We start from the raw sequence: 23,170 nt of genomic DNA on the forward strand, positions 1-23,170 counted from the left end.
TTTAGGGTCAGCCTGCACGCCCCCCCCCCCCTTCTATTCCCCTCCGTTGCAGAGAGACACACACGAGCGCAACCAGCGCGCGGAACACCGTTCAGAAACAACGACAAAACAGCCCCTTCGCTGTGTTTCTGCGAAACCTGGAAATAATATCAATACGAACGAGGGTCGATTCGAGTTGCAACGACACGCTGGCTAATCACTGGGTGGTTCGGTTTCGCCGAAGGTAATTCTCTACCGATATATTATGAAACATTGATGTGTTAGATTTATATTCCAGCTGCACCGTCTCCGGCGCGCCGTTCGGTCCCAAGTTCTAACCTTGCTGAGAATAAGGGTGGCCAAGGCGATGCGAGTAACTCCCTTTTCCTCCACCGTTTATTCGTTCGCGTAAAGGTACATTCACACGACGGTTCGCCTAATGAAATCTATACATCTTGGGCGAAATCAACCGGGCGAATCGCCGGCTGCTCGGGATCGGTCATTCGTCGCCACTATATTATTATCGTCGTAGTAACGTGGTCCCTAGAATTAAAAGTTTCGACCTTCAGCGAAGCAACGGGCACAAGAACAATTTCTTCTTGAAAAAGGCACTTCTCCGTATTCGTTTGGACGAGATTTATTCGGTTCCCGCGGGACTCTGTCCACTGTTCGCTAACAGTGGTAAACGCCGGCAGGTATTTGGCCTTGACTGTCGCGCTATGTTATGCTATGCCTTTTTTTCTAGACATTTTACGTCTTAAATAAGTAAGTAATCAATTAAAAATGCATACCACCGTGTTTGTACATGTCTTTGCTATGTCTGTATAGAGCCCTTTTTTTCGATACGAACACTAAATCTCGCGAAATTAAGAGAATCTCTCAGCGGCAGCCATCTTGTGACGTCATACTTGCTTCAGAATTCGAATTTTCTGCCGAATATTACAAATTACTCCACGATCAGGTAGAAATTCGCAATTTGGGCTCTATACAGACATAAATTGGACTTTTAGGAAACACAATTGACCACTTCTAAACTGCTCATTGCAATATTGAAGCGATAGTTTGAAAAGGTTTTGACCCATGCATACGTATATGGATTTCAAACCCTGCCGGCGCCCTTAAGTGGTATTCTGCGTTCCCTGGGCCCGGGAACGTGTTCGTTAACCTCGGTTGTTCCTAAATGAAGCGCGCGATTTGAACGTCGATACAGGAGATTAACTCTGCCGGAAATAAGTCGGACGATATCAATTTGTAAATGGGATCTCGGAACGCTTTAAGCTCCCCTTAATTCGTGCGGAAAAGCGAACCTGACTTTGACATTGGATCCGCATCGCCGCCGTGGTAACCGTGCTAGCTAAATGTTCTGAAATTTCTTATCCAGGGCGTACCGTCAATTCGCGTCTTTCCTTCCCAAAGATCTATCGGGATTCTGGAGAAAGAATGCGGCAACGCCAGAAGAAGCGTATCCACTCGATAACGTAGAGTGATCCGCGCGTGTGTGTATGTATGTATGTATGTATGTATGAGAAAACTGCGCCTCTCGAGGGACGACTCGAGGGTTGGAAAAAAAAACAGGAAGGAACGGCAAAGACGGAAGAGCAGGTACGAGATACGTCAAAGAGGAGAATGGAGGGGGGGGTGGAGAAGAGCTCTTGATCTTTCGAGGCAATTAAATGAATTTCCACTCGGCTGGAATGGCAAACGTTTAGACGGTTCTACGTAAGATATTCCAGCGAGCTCTCACAGATATCAGAGAGGTAATATCGAGAAGGAGAAGAGGCGCAGTTTGTGGGCTAGAAGTAATACACGAGAACGTACCAGTCTGCTAGCATACTTGCTTGTCTGTCTCTCTGGTCGCTCGGTAGACGACGACGACGACGACGACGACGACGATCTCGTCTGTCTGAGTGTCGTATGTCGCCGGTCTTGAATCGATTCCGAAACTAACAATGCATGACTAATCGGACCAACCACCGGTTCCCTCTCTTGCGCTGCCTCGCGCACTCTTCTTAACGCGCATCGCTCGAATCCATCGTCTTTCCAATTTCTAGCCAACCCTTGAGAACGCATTTTCGCGCGTTCACCCGGTTTTCAGCTTCCCTCGGCCGGATCGTAAGTTCGAAAGGAGAAGCTTTCCGGCCCGGGGAATCACGATAAATATAAATCGGAGCGAATGCTATGCGGACTATCCTCTGGCAGCGCGAACGAGCGAAACGAACGCACTCGTGGCACGCCGAGGTTCGCGTGCCTTACAGGAGGAAGGTCAGCGACTTGGACCATGCGACGGCCTTTGAACCCCGACGAAAGACAAGACTGAAAACCTTTAACCCTCCGCGGCAGACGAAGAAGGGGAAGAAAAGGAAGAAGAAGATCAACGAAACACGTGGCTGGTAGGTAGCGGAGTCGAGTTTCGCTATGATTTTGGGTTTCATTTCTAGTTCTGTTTGAAAAAGAAATTCTTTGTACTTTGAGTGGTTAGCCAGGCACCGATATAATATACTTCCCTTATCAATTTTCTATACTTTTCCGAAAATATTACAATACCTCGACGCGCATACTTTGGGCACCATTACGTCGATCTACGCGTTTAAAATAAAAATACATTATTAGTACAGAAACACGTTTAACACTAGGTTTACGGAGCATTAAGAGTGAGTACTTTACTGATAGAATGTGTCTATCCAAGTTTTCAGCCATTTTTTAAATAGTATATACCTAAGGAAATAAGTTCGTTGAGTAATTCCACGTAGATGGATCTTCGCGATCTCAATAATCGTAGATTAAAAATATTAGAACCCGTAAACCAGCCCATTTTGACGGGTCCCGTAAACCTAGTGTTAAACAATGGACAATTCTCACTGCTCGCGAGAATTAGTAAAATACTTGCAGATATCCATGAAGATTTATTGCAAACTACTGAGAGCTGCGGAACAGTGTTAGAATTTACTAAATGTTGGTACTGCAAGCTCCTAGGTTGAGATTGACAACGAGCTAATAACAGAAACTTTAATATTTAACGAAATCGTGTCAGTGGAGAGATTTCTGAGTGGCACGCTGAACGTTGTTGGTACCTTTAAAGTTTCCGAAAATCGGGATGTCGCGGAGATGCTGTTACACCGAACGGAACGTTTTGTTCCGCGGGACGCTTTCGCACGCGAATACGTCATTTCGTATTTTAGTCTCGCGTTAACGGACGCGACAGGTGTAGGAGGGGGATAGAAAGAGAAGAGAGACACCACACGATGACGATGACGCCGGTAGCAGTAGCAGTGGCTGCGACAGTAGCAGCTGTTAACTATGTTTTTCGTGTCCGGTGCCGTGAAACGCGTCGCGCCGCGCCGCGCCGCGCCGCTCGGCGTCACACCTCCCCTCCCCTCTGGACGAATGCACCAACACGATTTTCTGATCCCGTCACGGAAATACGACACTGTCGTTGCCCGGTGAATCCCGCGAGAATCTAAAGTTACTATGACCGACCCGATGGAACAGTCGGCGCATTTCTTCCTAGCCCCGTGGAGCCCGCGTGAAGATTTTCCGCCATTTCCCTGTAATCCTCGATCCATTGTAATTTCTACATTTTCCAAACCAATAGAGCCTAAATATTCGAACACCGCAATATCCGAATATTCTGTTACCAAAGCAGAGTATCTTTTAACCCTTTGCACTCGAGTGGTGACTCTGATGCACCACTAGAAATTATTGTGGCATTATTTCAAAGAAATTACAGAAAAATATTACAAAATATTTGTTACATTACAAAATTTCTATTTAATAGATTACTGAACATTTAATTATTATATGTGGTGATCGGATTATTTCGTACGAATAAAATGAAAATATTCCAAGACGGAAGAAAAAGTTAGTTTTAGAATGAAAATAGCGGCGAGTGCAATGGGTTAATATCAAGTATCTTGTGATAATATATAATCTCGTATGGCATCTCGTCGAATACCTATCAACAAATGTTGTAGTATAATAAAAAAACATATGAATGGTGCCATTTAAAAAAGAAAATGAATTTTATGTTGAAATTTTCCTCGCTACTCGATCTACAAGAAAGATCGTTTGCGCCATCATACCAAACGACATTTGCAAAAACATTTTACGGCAGCGGCCACAGCTCCCGCTGGTCGTGACATATAATTTTGAAATAGTTCGTTTCATGTGCCCATTCTTCTTGTTGATTGCGATATCGAAGAAATCCCAGTTGTCATAGTGTGAACGCAACTTTATCGCATGCGGACGCATGCGAATTGGCGTTAAAGAAGGAAAGGAGGGGGAGAAGATCGCGTCGATCAGCGTGGGTGTCCCACCGTGTCGCGAATGGCCATTCTAGGTGGAAAAAAATCATAGATCTTTACATAGTTTTCTAGACTTTACATAGTTCTTGTAAAGTTTTTGAAGAAACGTCTAGCCGTGTTACGTCTAGCTCCTGCTTTCCTAGAATGGCCATTCGGTCCACCGTACGGTGTTACAAAGATTTTAGAAAATTGTGACATGCAGGTTAGCAGATATTTGCAGCTGATTTTTGTCAGAATCCCTTCTATATAGTTTGGACTTAGTGCAATAAAAATTTCAAAATGGGATCTTTTGAGACTCTCTAGTTCTGCTCTATTAAAGTCAGCTAACCGGCATAGGAAACTGGTACTACAAAAATCACTAAAAATTATTGTAAAGGACTTTATTAACGAACTTTGTGAGCATCAAATGTAAATATTTACGTATATAAATATAGAATATCGTGCGTAGAAGCTTAAAGATTCATATTTATTGCTCTGACATAATTTTCTTTAGAACAAATATAAACGTACCATTTCGCCGTATTACGGTTCGGAGTTTTCGCGTATTGATCTCGATACTTGTATCGCTATTAACACTTTGATCGCCTAACTAGAAACCCGCAAAATTCCATAAAATCAAAGTAAGTTATTTAACACTAGATTCACGGGACCCGTCAAAATGACGGATTCTAATATTTTTAAATTGCGAATATTGAGATTGTAAAAATGCTATATCTTTTAAGATAATTTTACTATTTCAGATAAATACCACTTTATTAACCGATGTCGCAAATAATGCTGTCATCGAATGTATTATTGAAATTAACAAAGTGCTCTATATCTTTTAAGAGATTGTAAAAATGCATCCGTGAGCAATTATTTAACAAATTCATTTCTTTGGATATATATTATTTAAAAAATGGCTACAAACTTTGATCGATACATTCGTGTTATTTTCATAAAGTAATGTAAAATAGTAACTCTTAATGCTCCGTAAACCCAGTGTTAATGAAATAAAAATTGCAAAAATTAAATTTATGATACCGAGTAATCCTCCAACCGTCTTGCATGTTACAGATCCTAATCAAGTTTAGTACAATGAATACATCAACGTAAAAATTCATTTTAAAACCTGCACAAATAATTCCGTCGCCCACATACGGGTGACGTGGCATTCAACGTGTTAAGTGAACTATTACGGGTATAATTAGGCTCTCTATTTATTTAGGCTATCTATTTTCTGACATGACTTTTCTGCGCCTAAAATGGCCATTCGCGACACTGTGTCCGTGTGTCACTGCGAGCGGTAACGAGCGTAGAAGGAAGAAAGAAAGTCGAATCGTCGCTGGGACGTGACGGACCGATAAAACAGTCACACCGTAGCTGCGCGCGGTGTGGCATGACACTTCGGTTCGGCCATAATCGCCAGACCGAGACTTGTCCCCCCACTCTAATTTCCCCTTCCACCGAGCTATTCCCCACGCTTCCGCCGCGGCCCGGTCTCACGTGACTCGTTTCGTCTCTGTCGCGCATACTGCGGTGCTGGCAGAGAGGGGGTAACTGTTCCCCTCGATTCGCGCTCGTTCCCCTGATCTGGCGACACCGGGCTCGGTTCGGCTCAGCTCGGATTTTTCGTGGCGGGGATATCCCACGACATCTGCCACCGAGAAACGGCTGGCACCCGATGTCGTTCTCCGGCAAGCGTAAAACGCTTGACAGTTAAATTAATTGAAAGTTTTAAGGTAATTGGAATCGATAACGGTGAGGTGAGTAAGAGCTGCCCGACCTCTGGACGCGCACGGGTCTGACTTGTAGGAAGGGTTCGCTGAGTGGCGCATTTCACGAAGAGGGAAGAAGAACCGTTCGTGGAACAACCGGCAGGCTCTCTCTAACCTGGTCGTACTCTTCTCCTTGAGCATAAACCATTCGATATTGTATACGTATACCCGAAACGTAGAATGGTACGAAGCACGACGATCGAGCCGACCGTCTACTTTAATATCCTGTCCCCATCCAATTGGTCTAATTGGAATCGAACGTGTACGAATTTTCCAAGGACCGGCGGATCGTAATGTTCTTTCTGCGTACATGAGCGAGGGGGCTGGTTTATAACCATTTAGGACTGTTATGGATCTTCCCTGGTTCGTTCTAATTACTTATATTAAACGGCAGAAGACACTACGGTTGGGGTCCGAAGAGCTGGCCAACTGGAAAACGGAGATAGCATGCGACCGGTTCCCTACGTTGCTTTTCGACGATTAAAAAGAGTGAATCGATATGCTTCTTAATTAACCCAGCTTGTATAACGATCAAAATCTATACGTACAAGTATTTAACTCACTGAAAATTTCAGCACATTCGATCAACACCGGAATGTACAGAAATGTACCATATATCTTGAAAAAGTGTTTTCTACTTTCAAGTAGAATCGCATTTTCGGGGGCACTTCCCTTATACGATGTTTATACCAACAAAGCATATCGAGGATAGAGCTTATGCGACTATCGCAAACCCGAAACAGATTCGACAAAACAACATACTTCGCGAACAGTTATAACTCTCGTGGGAAAGGTAAATGTCATACAACCAGTAGCAACTTTAGACACGTCCCCACACGTAATCGTACGAGACCTGACGGAAGCGCTATGTTCAGCACATATTTTCAACTCCTCCGAGTAACTACTACGTGTATGTACAGTGAGTTCTGTCACGTGAAAATTACGATTACCAGTATTGTTTCACACCCGACCTTGCGCCCGTGATTAAATGTAGTTGCAGTGTCTACTCGATAGTTGTCCAAAACACGGGTCCGGCCAGGGACGATTATCGGTTAGAAGATACTATCCTTTGATCCACTGTCGAACGAATTTATCAAGTATAGACTGTATTTGCTAAGAATGAAATAGCTGAATTATTATGGGGTGAGATTACATCGTGGCTAATCGAAATAACGATTACCATCTAACTAAAGATGTTTACGGCATGTATGAATATTTCGACGGGCATAATTTCCGTATAATTTTTTGAATGAATCACTCTCGGCTAGTTGGACCCCTGGGAGCGTCTAGCACGCAGGAGATTTTCGCGGAGAAATCAGAGTCGCGATAGCCTCGTAAAAGTTTCGGCAATTTAGTTTTGCAAACACCGGTTCGCTTTGGTCCGTGTTAAATGGCTGTGTAAATAGGCAGTACGCGAACGATAACGGACGCGGAAGGTTCGCGAACGATTCCCCGGGGCTCTCGACGAGTGTATAGGCGAAACTTGTACGTAGAGAGGCGCGAACCAATATTACCCCGAAGAAATATTAGCAATAAACCATCGCATTATATACACCGGGCTTTGTCCGACCGCGCCACTTCGGTTCTGCGCCACGCCACGCCATAGCCACGCTATATTACGCGACATCGCACTGCAAGGCAACTTCTCTGTACACACTGTATAGTCTATACAGTGTCTGGCTCGTTTCTTGCGCCGCGGTGTTTCGAAGTGCGGCTCTCCTTACGCTCCACCGATGAAATAAAGGCTCATTTTTCGGCTCGGGAATAAAAGGGGAACCGACTATTGCCGTTTCCTATGTCTATTGTCCTCGTTTAACGTTCAAGTATCGTCCGGCCGGAAGCTAGATTAATTTGCTCCACGGAAGAAACTCGTAGCCCAAAATCGGGGCCATTCTTTCCCCGCTATCGAGGAAGCAATGGCTAAGAGGCTCAAGTAACGATCCTCTTCGTTCTATATTATCCTCCTTCGGTAATCCTGCAAATTACGTGTACCTGAGTCCCGAAGTGTTAGGCTATCACGCGAGTTTACTGAATTTTTACGAAATTCTGACTACCAGTCGAAGGCAAGTTTAGAATAAACGTTGAAAATATTACCGAGACTTTCTCAGCTCTTGAAGGGGTACAACGTCGCCACGTAAGTTTTAAATTGTTGCTAAAATTACTATTTTTGTCGGTAAGTTAAATAACATGAAAATATCTTTTCAAGGGATTTTTAGTAATACCTCGGCTTTACTTTCTTAATCTCTTATTATTTAAAATCACAAAACGGCGACGCAATGTAATATTTAGAAGAAGAAGAAGAGGGGATAGCGATTTTCTTATTTCGAGATACAAAAGCGTCATCTTACATCGGAATAAAAGTACTATTTAGGGTTGCTCGAGCTCATCCCCACCGCTACGGGTCGCGCATGACTTCGGCATAGCACACGGGGTGTTTAACACTAGACTTACGGGACCCGTCAAAATGACGGATTCTAGTATTTTTAATTAACACTAGGTTTACGGGACCCGTCACAATGACGGGTTCTAATATATTTAATTTACGATTATTGAGATTGTGAAGGTCCATCTACGTGGAATTACAAACTTATTTCCTTAGGTATATATTATTTAAAAAATGCCTGAAAACTTGAATAAACACATTCTTCTTATTTTCATAAAGTAATGTGAAATGCTCACTTTTAATGCTCCGTAAACCTAGTGTTAACGAATATTGAGATCGTACAGGTGCATCCGTGAGGAATTATTTAACAAACTGATTTCTTTGGATATATATTATTAAAAATGTTATTTTTGTACAGTAATGTAAAATAGTCATTTTTAGTGCTCCGTAAACCTAGTGTTAAACTACTGCTAGAGGTCCTACCAGGTACGTGTCCTGATCGGGTAGAAACGAGTGCAGGCCGGGAAATGTGAACGCAGACTGAAGCTACGTTTCTATGGACGATTTCTGTTGAGTCGTTCAGCGATTAAACGTAACGAGTGCCGCTATTGAGTAAGAACGCGTGAGGAGCAAACGAGGCAAAGAGATGGCCGAGGATCGACGGACAACGCGGCCTTTCAACCAGGTCCCAACGACATTAATAGCTTCCAGAATTAAACGACGGACTTCAGCTACGTGGCCCGACTCGCGCACCGTCCTATACATCATTGTCGACGTTGACGTACGTCGTCGTCGCACGCAGTATGCAGCTTCTCTATCCTCGTGACGACCGACAGCGAGAATAATCTAGTCGTTCAATCAGCGCAGCGGATCGAATTTTATTAGGGGTACCCATAAGCAATCAATTATTTGCAAACAATTTGTTTTGCCTTTGGTTCTGTACCGATCGTTGAAACACGTATTCTTTTACAGTTTTCGGTAAAGCAGCCCTGTGTTCAAAATATTCTAGAGAGTATAATTTTTTGTTACAAAATGTAATAAAATGGCGGCGTCCGTACCTTCCGAGGATCATATTCGTCATTGCATACTTTTTCATTTTCATGAATTAATGCAACGCGGTAGCAATAAAGAAAATTTGCGATGTTTATGGAGATGTATCGAAGGTCAACAAGTGTCAACGACAGGCCTCGAAGTGGACGATCAGTTGAATTTGATAATGACACCCTAAAATCTCTAGTGGAAGTTGATCCAAAATTAAGTATAAAAGAATTATCGAGAACCCTTGGGTCCGCATGGTCAACTATACAAAGGCACCTACACGAAATGGGAAAGGCATATGGCTACCGCATCAATTATCTGAGACCAACAAGAATATTCCTCGATCAATATGCATTTCATTGCTATTCGGATTTCGTAGAGATCTATTTCTTCCAAATCTAAAATAACAATTCGAATTATTTTATGTCATGTAGATTTTAGTCGCTTTTCGAATCGGAAGAAGACGGTTTACCGTGTGCGCGTGAACGTATCAAGGAAAACTCTGAAAGTTCAAGGTGAAACTATCAGAAAATAGTTGGCGGGGGAAACAGTGACTTAACATTAAACGAAAGAGCCGCGCCCCGCTCGTAACATCTTTCTCCTCCTTATCTAATCGCTTCACGTCAACGGACAATAAAGCATCTGCAAACAGCCCGGGTTATTAACGAAAGTTTTTCCAATTTTTGCTCAATGGTCCCCCCCCTTTCGGTTCTAATTCGTCAAACTCGGCTGCCCGTTTTTCATATTCCCCCGTTGAGTAATTGTCGCTATTAATAACTACAAACTCGATCCTCGAATTCAATATCTCCGAAGGAGGGACGGGACATTCGATCGAGCCGCGCCCAGCTCGTATCTTTTTTCGTTCCTTTCGTTTAATCGCACTTCCCCTCCCACGTGTACTCGCCGCGTCTGTTTGCTCTTCGTCACTCGAGGAAATTTATGCGGCGACAGTTTTATTAAAGACGGATCTTATTCGTTACGCGAAATCGAACAGCCTCTGCGAGTTTTAATAAATGTCTTGATACGTTGGAAAACTTCGTCGACACCTGCATCTTGCGACCTTAGAAACTGTACGAGCTTAGAGTCTTTTTGCGCTGCATGCCGTAAGCAAATTATACTTTGGATCCAAGCACTTTCTTTAGTTCGATTTCGTTAATAAGCCTGAAAATATCCTGTTGCGTAAGCATTCACAGTGAATTTATATTTTACATCCTTTTTTACGTTTATGACCTTGAATGACCTTGAATGACTATATCGTTGAAATTATCTCGAGAAGGGCTACAATCGTATGAGTTCAAAAATACGTGGTGTCATTTTAAAAAAAAAAATTTGACCTTCGAATCTTCTAAACTTTTGTCTAAAACGTTTCTTCCTATCTCAAAAAACGTAGAAATTATTCGGGTGGCTTGTTTTAGTTGCCCCACCCTGTATAATCTAAGTTAGCAAGGTTTGCAGTTGTTATTGATTTTAGTATTTTTACGTAAATCAGTTGTATAGTACTGAAGTTAGCTTAGGTCCAAGTTGCAACAAATATGACGACGAGACGAGGTAAATGATATGGATCATTGTAATATGCGATGTTTCCTCGTTGGGCACGTGCAATCTACCCGTAATAATGAACGAGGAATAAACAGCGTTTCCGATCTCCGTGTCTACGTCTATCTAGTGTTTTCGTAATTTCGCTAAAGGGAACAAAAAGTCTGTCGAACTCGTTCGTATCGAGTCATGCACCGGGATTATAGTAACTCCACTTGGAGACAATTTTAAATGATTATAGTACCGTCGCTAAGACGATACAGCGAAACATTGAAAGTACAGTGAATCCTCGATATATGTCAACCAGGTGTTATGTTTACACTGCTCGGCGTCCGAGGCCTCTCGCTCCGGTAGTGGGGATAATTCCGCGACGTTTATTATCGAGGGCTTGGCGACATATATAGAGAAGTCACAGTATTCAGACTCGAATAAAGTTGCAAGACCGAAATGATAAATGTCGGTTGATCTATCGACGAAAGATAACGGACATATTGAATGGTGGCCGCATTATCCGCGACTATAGACTCGATTATACAATGGCTAATTACCTTGATACTGTCGTAGCAAGCAGTGACCCGTCCGTTCTGCACCTCGACGTTAGCTGGCGGATGAGCGAACTTGCACTCCGTGTCGGGCCTGGTGCACTTGTTGCGCTGGAACTCTCTGCAAACCTCTAGCTGCAGCCATCGGGAGTCCTTGCCGTTCAGTAGGTTATTCATGTTGACCATTGCCATACTTCCTTCCAGTCCTGGAAGACCACGAGACTCCTCCTCAACGGGGCACAGGCTTTCGAGCGACTTTAATATGTCCTCTTCCTTCACTGGCCTGTTCTCGGCGTAGTGATGCCTGTTCGTTCACGATCGCTCGCACCAGCTGATCTTGCCAAGGACACAATTGGTTTTCGTTTATTCTGACCGGGCCCTCGACCTCGTGGCACTTGCGGGAGTTTCGTCGAATCAGAACTCGCTTTGAACCCTACCCTTCAATCTTTGCACTCGTACGACAGGATTTAAAAATGAGCTAACGATTCGATTATGAACCCTGTGTCATCTCGTTCTGTACAAGTCTAATCAAACACGCTTCGGACTGGAAATATTTTTAAACGCGGTAAAGAAACTAATAAAGCGAAGTTTCCCTATTTAATTCAATTTCACGGGCTTGGACATTGAAAAGATTTCTTTGAAAGTGTAGAACATAAACCAGAACTTGAAGAATTTAAGAATCTACAGATCTATTTTTGTCATTTTCCGTCTTGGAGTCCACTGATTAGGCGTACAAGTAGAAGGTCTTCGGGTAAGTTGTAGTTGAAATTTGCATCTACAATTGCAAACTTGAGGGGGAACGAAAAGAGGTTTCAGCACAGAAGCATGTACATACCTAATCGAAAGACCTATTCAAACCTATTCGATGCGATGTTGGAGATAATCGATAATAGGAATGTAGCCGGCGCAAGAAAGAGTACCGAGTGGCCCGAAATCCCGCAAGTGCCCGGGGCATTGATACAATGATAAATGTTGGTACCTTTGGAAGGTTGTCTTCGCGTGGCGTGCGATCTTAATGTTCCATGAACGTGCCTCTTGTCAAGTTGTTCGTCTTCCAGATCACTGTTTCTTCCGTGTAGACGACGACGACGACGACGACGACGACGACGAACCGTAAAACTCGCGTAACCGTACAACAACGACGAATCGAACGAAGATAACTATAGAGTGAATAAACTCGCGTGGAATCAGACCGGTCGTATTCTCCTCGAACTTGTCTACTATTCGTTGTCGCGTGTATTATCGAACACCGTGTGTTAAAAGGCTCGGGATTCTCGGCGACTTCTCGCCTCGCGATTCTAAACTATTCTTAGACCGTGCGATATCACCTGGTTGGTTTATCGGCTGCTCGCTCTTTGTCGTACGCGCAGCTCGCGTTATCGACCGGATCGGTTAGTCGCCACAAAGAGACAGACTTAGTGCAGCTTAGCTTGCCGAGTTAGCGGTTAGCTGGACGTGGGCGAAGATAAGTCGGAAAGAGCAAGAAGTAGCTTGGTTTCTGCCCTCCTCCTGGTTCTCGTTTTTCTCTCTTTGTCACCGATGTCTTTCTTCCTGTTCTACTTCCGGCCGTTACGATCCACGAGCGTGGACGACGATGTTCACACCCGTTGCGTTGCAGCGAAGGCGTTTTTTCAACAGCAAGATCGCACAGCGATCGACGGAAGAGGAACGTGCGTCTCGCCTCGGAGAACCGGGGAAATTTCGCCGAGAAAAGAAAGCGAAGAGGTAAAGAGGCGTGTTCTATCGACAGCGATTAGGCTCTGGGCTTCGATATATATACACAGAGATATATATATATATATATTTTTTTTTTTCTCTCTTTGCGTTGCTCTTTTATTGTTTTATTTAGGCGATGCTCGCGGCTTCCGTTGACCAAGAAGATCGTGGATCCTTCCCGATTCCGTTTATCGATCTCTCGATCTTCCTTTATCCAGCAGCACTCTGTTATCTTCTCGCAATGCACGTCGCAGGAGCTTTAGAAGGCGCGTAGTAGCAACCAGAGCGTGGTAGTTTTTCGGGCAAAGCTTGAAAGCCTTTCAAAGCTAAACGTCGACCACCAGGAGCGTGTGTACGTGTGTGTTTATGTGTGTATGTGTGTGTGTGTATGTGCTCTCTAGGCGAAAATTTGTTTTCTTTGATCGATAGCTGGGCTGTTGCTGGCTGGCTGGCTGGCTGCTTCGGAGTTTTTATTACAGAGAGACAGAGAGATCTTTATGTGTGTATGTGTGTGTGTATGTATGTATAGGTCTGTTTGCGTGTGTACACGTATGTCTGTAGGTACGTGTGTTTCGTAAAGCCGGTCGTGGTGTCCTTCAAGCCGGTTCTCAAGCGTGTACTCTCTCGTGTGTGTGTGTGTGTGTAGTGTCTACTGGACGAGGAAGTAGAGAACTAAAGACTCCGGTGGAGGTAGAAAACGGAAAAAGGAGTTCTCGAATGTTGGAAAGCTGAGCCTAGCTATCCTTCGACGGGCCAGGGTATGGAAGTAGACGAAGAAGAAGAAGAAGAAGAAGAAGGGATAGACCGTTGTTCCCTTGAAGAAGGAGCCGAAGAGGGAGGCTGGTGAAGAGAGTAAGCAAGGCGGTAGGCGACAAAGCGGGTAAAACGGCGAGGGTAGAAAGGACCGGTTCTATGTTTGGGTCGTGAATTCTCGGGGTCGGGTCGGGTCGGGTCGGATCGAGTCGATTCGAGTCGGGTCGGGTCGGGTCGTTGCGGATTGGGCGAAAGGGGAACGGGAGGAGAGACGTGGAAACGGTAAAAGAGAAAGATAGAAAGGGGGAGGTTCGGTGGGGGGAAGGGGGATTGCGAGTTAGCGAGTGACGTTGCGTTTCCGTTCCTCGGATTTACGTCATTTATTCGGCGCACTCCTGGTTCCTCCCGCGGTCGAACTCCGGATTCTGCTGTTCTGGAAACATACCAAAAGCGAAAACTCGCGTTACTGCGGATGCAAAGGCTTAAAATGCTTCTTGTTTTCGGGGGCGGGGGCGGGGGGGGGGGGGGGGCTGGGGCGGGAGAATGGCAAAGAGAAAGAGAGAAAGTGGACGGGGACTGTTCGTTGGTAGGCTTAGGTGGTGGGGCGTTGGCTCGATGAGAGGTTTTAGCTTCAAGATAGACAGAGAGACAGATCGAGGGCTGGTTGGAAGTGTAAATGGGAATGATCAAGCAAAGGCCGCGTACGGGCAAAGGTATAGTAGAAAACAAGCGCAGGACTACCAATGCAAGCACGCTTAATCGAGTAAATTAAGGCGTCCCGTTGTGGTGTCGAGAATGCATGATCCTCAACCGACCATACACATTCCCAGTCGTGTTATTCGAATGAAACAAAAAATCATCTTTTTCTATACGAAATAATCATTCCCAGAGAATACGTCGATTGTATTGAATAACCTGATTGATTGTATTTCAATAGTGTTCGGTCGCGTCGGTTACGCACATTATTTGAATCATTTCTCGGATGCGACGATTATAGTAGATTAAAATGATCAGAGTGGAATTTTAAGCTTACCCTACTACTAGTAAATCATATGTTAATGCGATTTACGAAACAGCGGGAACAAATCCGATGGACACTTCGTGGATCACTCTACACTCGGTTAATTGGGCATGTTACTAATTTCGCTATATGGATACATTGATTTTTTCCATTTATAATGAATTGTAAAAAAAAAACAGTTGTATTTGCACCTTCGTCCTTCAAATTTATACAAGTTCAATATACCATGTCCCTCCCTAAACATCGAGTCGTAAAAACACGGTAAATGATGACTGAATTTAATTAACCCCCGATTTAGAAGTGAATCGTCCGCTAATGAAAGTTAAAACCTTCATGTGCCGTTCAAAATTATTAGAATATCGATTCTGTTAGTTCATCGTTTTCTCCTTTCCAATGATTAAATGTAAAATACTCGAGCATACCGTTTATATACACATGTATTTCACTTCAGACTGCATTTATACACCTCATATGACATTTTCATGGTAAAGCACATGCTGAGGATGTGCGACTTCGTTCCAACTCATTTTCTTCGTGGTAATATTAATCTATTGGCAACAACGTCCAATCACGCACACCGAAAACTGTACAAATATGATTACTTTCTCAAAAACGAGGTTAATCACAAGGTACATACTAACAACGCATCAAGATGAAAACAATCGTATCGTTAGAGTGATTAGAGCACGAATGCTATAACTCAAGAGACATTGTAGTGTGTATCGATTACGAAAATGTATTGATTGCAATGGAGAACATTTCGAGCATTACGTGCATTGAAAATTATTCACAGTATAACTTAGTAACCATTGGTTTTTTTATTCGGGGTTCAGTTGTTTTCTCACAAGACTAAAATTAAGAAAAGAAAAACTAATTATGTATGCTGCTTTTGAAATCAAACAACTTCCGTTTCAGCAATTTGTTCATATACAGGGTGTTCCATTTAAATCGACCCAGTCGAATATCTCCGAAACTGTCGATGGTACTAAAAACTGTTCTAGACAAAAGTTAAACGGTATCAGGAGGTGCACTTTCCAATGCAGATACCATTGTTCTATGTAGACGCGTAGAGGTCATATGAAGGTCAGCTTTGTTTTTTTTAATGGAATCGTACATCGTTTAATGCACTACTCGACGGTACTCGTTGTTCCCCACACAACAGTACTGAATCACTCATGGCAAGAAATCATTAGTTCATATTTTTTTCTAAAATCAGTACCCGAGAGTAGAATAGTTTAATTTAGATGGCACAGTTAGTTAAATCAGCGTGTACAGTATCGCAGATCAAGCGGATATATTGTTATGAAACGTCCGAGCGAAAATTTCTCAGAATTTCTTTATTGAATGGCCAGCCGGATAAAAATTCTGTATCGAAAACTGCGGATCCCCGGTTATCTGAGACCGTGAGCGTAGCTGCCGCGTTTCTGAAATATCCGTGTGGGGAGGACGGGGTATTTATCGCTCACGAAATCCTATCGCGAGTTCGCGAAGCGTATAATTCCAGCTGATATCGTACATTAACCAGTGAAAAACTGCGTTCCCTTCTGCACGTCCCGCCAGTGAAAAGTCCAGGAGAGAGAGAGAGAGAGTGAGAGAGAGAGAGAGAGAAAATACGAGGACGAGCCGGTGCACGTACACGCGGCCATGAATAAGTATGCACTTTTATGTACGAGCGAGAGACAGTTAAGGCAAAGAAAAAGAAAAGCCGAGGAGGGCCGAGGCAGAGGGCGACGGAGGAAGAGTGCAGCGTAGTACAATTTTCCGTCGCGCAAGTAAGCCGCTTACGAAAAGCGGACCCGAGGCGGTCGACTCGTTTCTCATGTTACCCGACAAGAGTTATGGGGACGTATGTGCGCGTTCAACGCACTAGAAAATACCAGAAAGAAAAACGTTTTCAGTCGAAACGTTTGTGTTTTCCCGAGGATTTCTCGGCCGGAGGAAGAAATCGACGACGCCGAACTGACCGTCGCGACGCCGTCCCTGGACGTCCAACGAATATCACCGGGACGCACAGTGTCGCGAATCGGCATTCCAGGTGGGAAAAAATCATGGATCGTTTCACGCTTCTTCAGACCGATTCAGATATTTCTGTTAGGGTAAATGAGATTCACCATGTGTAGAACCTTTGAGAATAATATTTATATTGAGAAATATTGTATCAATTATAGAAACAGATATGAAAATATAATATTAAATAAGTAGAACAATAATATCTAAATATAATATAAAAATAATTCTTCGCTAATATCGCTATCGCTAAGTTACTTATGGGATTAGTAGATCCAGCACACCTTTCGGTAGCGAATTTGTATTTTTTTTTTTTTGCGGTATCACCCTATAATAATTTATGATGGGATCAGAAGTAATTCAACCTTCTTACGTCTTTGTTGCGAGCTTCTTGAGCCTCTTCAGACATCATGCCAATTGGCAATAGGCACGATTTACTTATTTCTACACTATGAAATAGTAATTCGTGCACTGTAGCGGGCATATATAACCAAGGGTATAAATTTAAATATTTATTCTTTCCTAGAATGCCTATTCGGTCCACCGTACGGTGTCACAAAGATTTTAAAAAATTGCGACAGGCAGATTAACAGATCCTTGCTCATTTTCGCAAAGGAAAAAGTTACTTCAAATCACCTCTTTGAAGGAAGCACAACATTGTTGAGAGGCCCTGTATAAAACGAAGAGAAACGTAGGTGACAAGAATGACACAATCAACCCACCCTTAATAAACCATGTTTCAAGTATAGTCTCTTCCTGCTTAAACGACAATTGCGAAACCATATTTGTGGGATACGACGAAATTTCTCAATTCTGTTGAGTTAAAGAAACGTTTGGCACAGTTCCTACAGTGCAAACAAAGAAAGATACTGCATACAAGTATTATCGTGCGCGCGTAGATTCGATATCGGAGCGTTGTAGTTTCTCGCGGCTTCTTTCCAGATCGAAGATAGGAAAATGATAAAGTGATCAAATACATTCGACTTTATCGAGGTTTATTAAGTGCAGGCGAAGGTGGACAAACAGGATTTTCGTAATCCACGTATCTTTTTCACGCGGCGGGGTTTTTTTTTTTCGCGTGCTCGAGAGTCTCCGTTCGGCTCTCTCGGTCGAATCGATATACTACGTGCACGAATGCGGCTTCGAGCTTCGTCCACTTCTTTCACGTGACTACCGCAGAAAAAGAGGGACGACGAAATCAATATCTCTCGCACAGACTTTTCGTGATCGTTGTCGTTGTCGCTGACGCCGTTCTAACTCCTCGCCTTCGAAGGACGTTCCTGACATCCGCTACGAATTCGGCGATACGCCGCCGAATGCGTCCGGTTGTCTCTTTTCGATGCAATCAACGGTCCTCACCAAATCACGGCAAACTTCCATTCGTCCATGCCTGCCGAGAAACAAGATGGCTCCGATAACCAGGGCATCTGGTGGAACGTGTCATTCTTTCGCCGGAAACATTGAATATTTGTTCAATACCGTGAATTTGCGTCCCAGTGCTTCGCCAAAATAATAAACGATTGTATTCAGCAAGAAATACTGAATTATTTATACGTCCAACGACGTTTCGAAGTTTAATTTCACAACGATTCACACTATGTTCGTATGTACGTACAGTGTTTACAAATGCCTAGCCGATAAATGTCCCTGTATACCGCGACATACGTCCCTGGCTAGACCCGCATTTTGGACATATATCGAAGAAGCACCGTATATACAACTACGAACTCAATGTATTCCAATGTATTTCAATGTATTCAGGTATTCCAAGTATACAACGACATATTTTTAGTAACACTATGTACCTCTAGTCTATGGGAATTAATGAAATATTTGCGGATTGTCTTTCAACGATTGACGATAGTTCCAGTTACAAGTGGTTTCATCATCGTAAAGTGTTCCATCGTCCGGGCGACCAGTGGATTGGCTAACCCATGTTAATTCTGTAAACTATGAAACCCCTTGATGCGGATCACGCTCTGACATTTTATCTTCGGTGCATCCACCTTGCGCCTACAGGCAGGTCTATTTATAAAGGAGCCTCTAGGAACGGCTGACCGGCCGATCCCAGTCGATTGTAAAAGTCCACTGATCCGAGTAATCATGCGAATAGTCCGGTCGCCGGTGTTGTACCGGGAACAGAAACAGGCGGGGAGCGAAATGATTTTTAACATTTACGAGCGATCGCTCCCGATCAGCCAGGCTGAAACGAGTCGGCGGAAGGGAAGTCTCGCTCGGCTGTTCGACGATTTTTAGCCTACCGCGCGGGCGACGGGGATTAAAATAAAAATGAAAGTGAAATTAACGGAATGAAACAATGGGAACGGCCATCCCTATCCGGGGCTTAAGAGTTGTCGCCAACTGTAATGGAATTAGGACCGATTAAATTAGCTAAAAGGATTTTGAACACGGAAGATGTGACGCCCCTTTTTTATCTTATTACCGGAGAACATTTCCCCCCCCCCCTTCTGCACAGTTTATGAAATTATCGAGGTTGATTAATGCCCGATGTAGACGCCACCGACCAATTGTTTTTACACTGGTTTCGCTGCGATGGGGACCCTGTGGTGTCTTCAAGAAATCTCAGTTCAGTGAAAACGCGACGAGATACTCGACAATTTTAAGTGTCCACTGATTTTTAACGACTGCGATTCGTATGGTACGCAAGTTTGCTTAATATTTTATCCCACAACTTTTCCATTAAGTCGATTCCATTGATTTCTAAGGAATTGGAGGCTCTATTAGTACATAGTACTGAGTATACGTACAATACATTTTTAAAGAGAGAGGTTCGAAGACACCATCTTTAATACTTTCAAGGGGACAATGGAACCCCCGCGGGAAAACGTTTGCATTCTGCGCGAATATTACACGGAAAAAAAAGTGGGATTCTTTAGAGAGATCGTGAAATTCACCCGGTGAAGCAGCCAAGAGAGAGACGTCTTTTTCATTCACCACGCGAATACATGGATCTGTGCAGTCTAAGCCTCCGTACAAATTCCTCAACGGACCGATGTCTCTTCCTACTGACAAGAAGTATTTCTATCCGTTCATTTTTGCATATGCATCTCCGCATTCCGGGACATCTGGTATTCGTCACTGTCGTTGTCTCCTGACCGATTTCGACTCTCGCATCAGTAAACTTCGCGAACATTCACGAGCGGTTCGAGAGAACAAATTTTCATCGACTCGGGATCATTGGACACGAGGTCGGTTAAACGGAACCGGTGCTTCAACACTAATAAAACTTGAGAAATAATCGATAAGATAGTACATTATCTTACACGGCTGCATGCCATTTGAAATAATCATACGTGTTAATTTATTGGAAGAAATAAGGTTTTCTAAGTTATTTCGTTATTTGAACGTCGAATGAAATTCAAATCATTTTTCATTTCGTCTTTCGTTTGATCAAACAATTCGTGCTCTCCGAAATTCTGTTTGCTTCGTGTACCGAAGAACAATTTTAAAAGCGAATGCAGCTAAACTTAGCATACCTAATAATTAATGTAGTTACTTCAAGGACGACTTTTAAGGTGAAATTATTTATTATTGAATTTTAACAACGTATTTTGAATGAAACGTTCAATTCAAATGAAGATTAATTTTGTATGTTACTTGTAAAATACAAATAAGAAAGCATTTAAAATAATTCGTTATTCAAATGTTTATTCGTTGTCTTATTTCAGATCAAACGCGCCCAACCTTGTATTATAAAGCTTTGTGGATTTTCGTAATTTTATTATTATAAAGCAGACGGATACGTATCGAACGACTAATCTCAAGTTCACTAAAAATCTTCATGACCTCTGAAGGTCATTAGTGTTTTTATCAAATGGAACTGCATGTTGTGTAACACTGTACGTAGTAAAGTATCAAAGTGAATAAATTAATACAAAATGTTAAATATCTCAGAAATTGCACATTCTTTTGCTACATATCCTACTCTACTACATTATTATTTGGAATATACTGGGATATTCCAAAAAAAAACAATTTTTACCACAATACAATCCAGAAACGTGAAATTCGTTTACAGAGTGCGTTGATTTCAACGGTGTTCGCTTTGATCAATAAGTTCATTCAGGGAAAAGGTTGCGTTTGTTTAATGTTACTGTTAGAAATCGGACGTTTCATATGGAACTACCTGTTATTCAACAATTCAACTGTTTTCACGTTACCAACCGGAGAGCTTGTACCATTTAATTTCAAACAAAACGACCAATTCGTATCAAATTCAATGGATCCGCAGGAAGCTGATTCCGCAAACATCTTGTAAAAGGATCCAACTATCTAATTGCTTTCAGGTATATGTGTCATCGATCGGAGTCAATATAGTCGTCAATAGGGCCGGCCTCCGGCCACACAATGCTAGACGTCTCGAATGTTTTCCTAGTGAAATCAAAACTCCAGAGCCGGGTTTTTAGCTTTTTTGTGATACTTGACTCTTGCTAGCCTTTTAAGGAGATTGTCGGCTAGGTACCTATACATCTATAGAATTGTGTTCTTTTGTGCCGCGGGGCATAGAGGCAAGGTACACTCGCAGGGAAAACCTCTGTCTGCGAAGCAATAAAAGCTCAAAGCCTCGTCCCGATGCCTAGATCCTTCCATCGATTCGTGTTCACCACGGCTGACACGTATTTCACGGTGAAACGTTGTGACAGGTGTTAGACAGTAATCGATTATCCCCGGTGTGTTACGTTTCGGTCGTCGCGCTCTTATTCTTATTCTTATTCCCCGCACAATGCTACACTGACTTACGGGTTTCCGTAGAAAAAAAGACTCCCATAATCCGGGATTACAGTTTGGTCTGCGATGGGGAAAAAACTGACGGCATAACAGGTGGAAAACCCACGTCCTGAAGAAGCAAGGGTGAATTCAGCACTCCGACATTTTTTTCTCTTTTGGATCTACTAGAAATATCAGAGGAACAAAGTACGAGAAAATCGAATATTTCTATTTTCAGCATTTCTTTAGCTTGTGTATTTTTTCATTTTTATTTATACCCGAAAATTAAGCACCCGCAAAGATATGTACGTAGTTACAATTTTGAAAAACTGATTGCTTCAATCGAATTAGTACCCCAGATTATAAATGAAGAAAATACATGATTTCATTTTTGTTAAACTGTCTTCGCTAATAAACGATTTAATCGCCTTCGAAGAGTAGCTATTTTCATTGTTCGCAGGCAAGCCTTGAAAAATGGAAGTTATTGTTGGTGCCGCTTTTGTCGAGTCCGACCGGTTACTTAACATCTAAAATACCGGCCGCATGTTTCACTGACAATAAATTTCTTTTTGAAAAAAGGTGTTCGTAGCAATGAAGAGAATCCTTTCATTCGAAAGAGCACGTTTAACGTTTCAATATTCGTCGGACTGAAAGTTCATCGAGAATCTTAGCCGAGTGTACGATGTCGTAATTCGAAGGCGCAGGTTCGGTGCAGGTATCTCACACGCGGTCATAATCGTAGATGATCGATCGCGAGGAGGAGGGTCGGGGGCCGAACGAACGCATAATAGTCCCGGGGTTTGCTAAGTATTTAACGGGAAGCGAATAACGAAAATCCGACTTGGCTTCCGAACTAAGGTGAACGAGCGAACTTCTACAATAAGACTGAATGCTGCGCCGGCAGAGAGGCACAGCGCATTACCGGCTGAATGGAAAACAATGGCAATATTGATCGAGAATTTACAGGCTTCGATCCCGTTTGTGCGCGCGCGGTATGTGCGCGAACAAAAACACGGAAAACCCCGGGGCCTTTGCGTTCCGCGTTTTCGCGAACCTAAGTGCCCATGAACTAACAGGTTACCGCGCGCGCACTGCGCGATGTCCCCGAGCATACTTCACGAAATACCAATAAACCGGAAAATTATCTTTGCAGATTGTCCGGGAGCCTTGGCTGCAGTCTACTGTCGCGCTCGGAATTCCTCGAAGAAGCAAGGCTTGGATTAATGTAACAACTTCACTGCGGATTACACGGACTGTGTTTCGGAACTCTGGCTGGAAACTTAAATTGCTAATAGAACTCGTTAAAAGAAGCACAGACATCTTAACGAACGCTGGTCACTTGACTCATTGTTTTTCAGTTATCCGGTTTCCCCGATAATCGAACTAATCGTTCCATTCGGACAGCGGCG

General features: G+C 43.1%; 1 protein-coding gene across 16 annotated transcripts in view; it reads right to left on the minus strand.

Moving 5' to 3' along the window:
* Window positions 1-23,170, minus strand: part of LOC143357961 (protein muscleblind) — a 420,294-nt gene that overhangs the window by 384,617 nt on the left and 12,507 nt on the right. For 14 of the 16 annotated variants that reach the window (XR_013082911.1, XM_076794709.1, XM_076794710.1 and 11 more), the window contains 2 exons: window positions 12,516-14,438; window positions 11,543-11,867 (listed from right to left, as the gene is read on the minus strand). The exons of 1 other annotated variant lie outside the window; for it this stretch is intronic. Coding sequence is in view for 14 of the 15 variants with exons in the window: in XM_076794709.1 (XP_076650824.1) it covers window positions 11,543-11,728 (186 nt within the window). In the remaining variant the exon portion in view is untranslated. Of the gene's footprint in view, window positions 1-11,542; window positions 11,873-12,515; window positions 14,439-23,170 lie in introns of all 16 variants that reach the window. One more of the 16 variants, XM_076794708.1, reaches the window with a different exon arrangement.

This window comes from Halictus rubicundus, chromosome 10 (genome assembly GCF_050948215.1).
Source record: "Halictus rubicundus isolate RS-2024b chromosome 10, iyHalRubi1_principal, whole genome shotgun sequence".
NCBI lineage: Eukaryota > Metazoa > Arthropoda > Insecta > Hymenoptera > Halictidae > Halictus > Halictus rubicundus.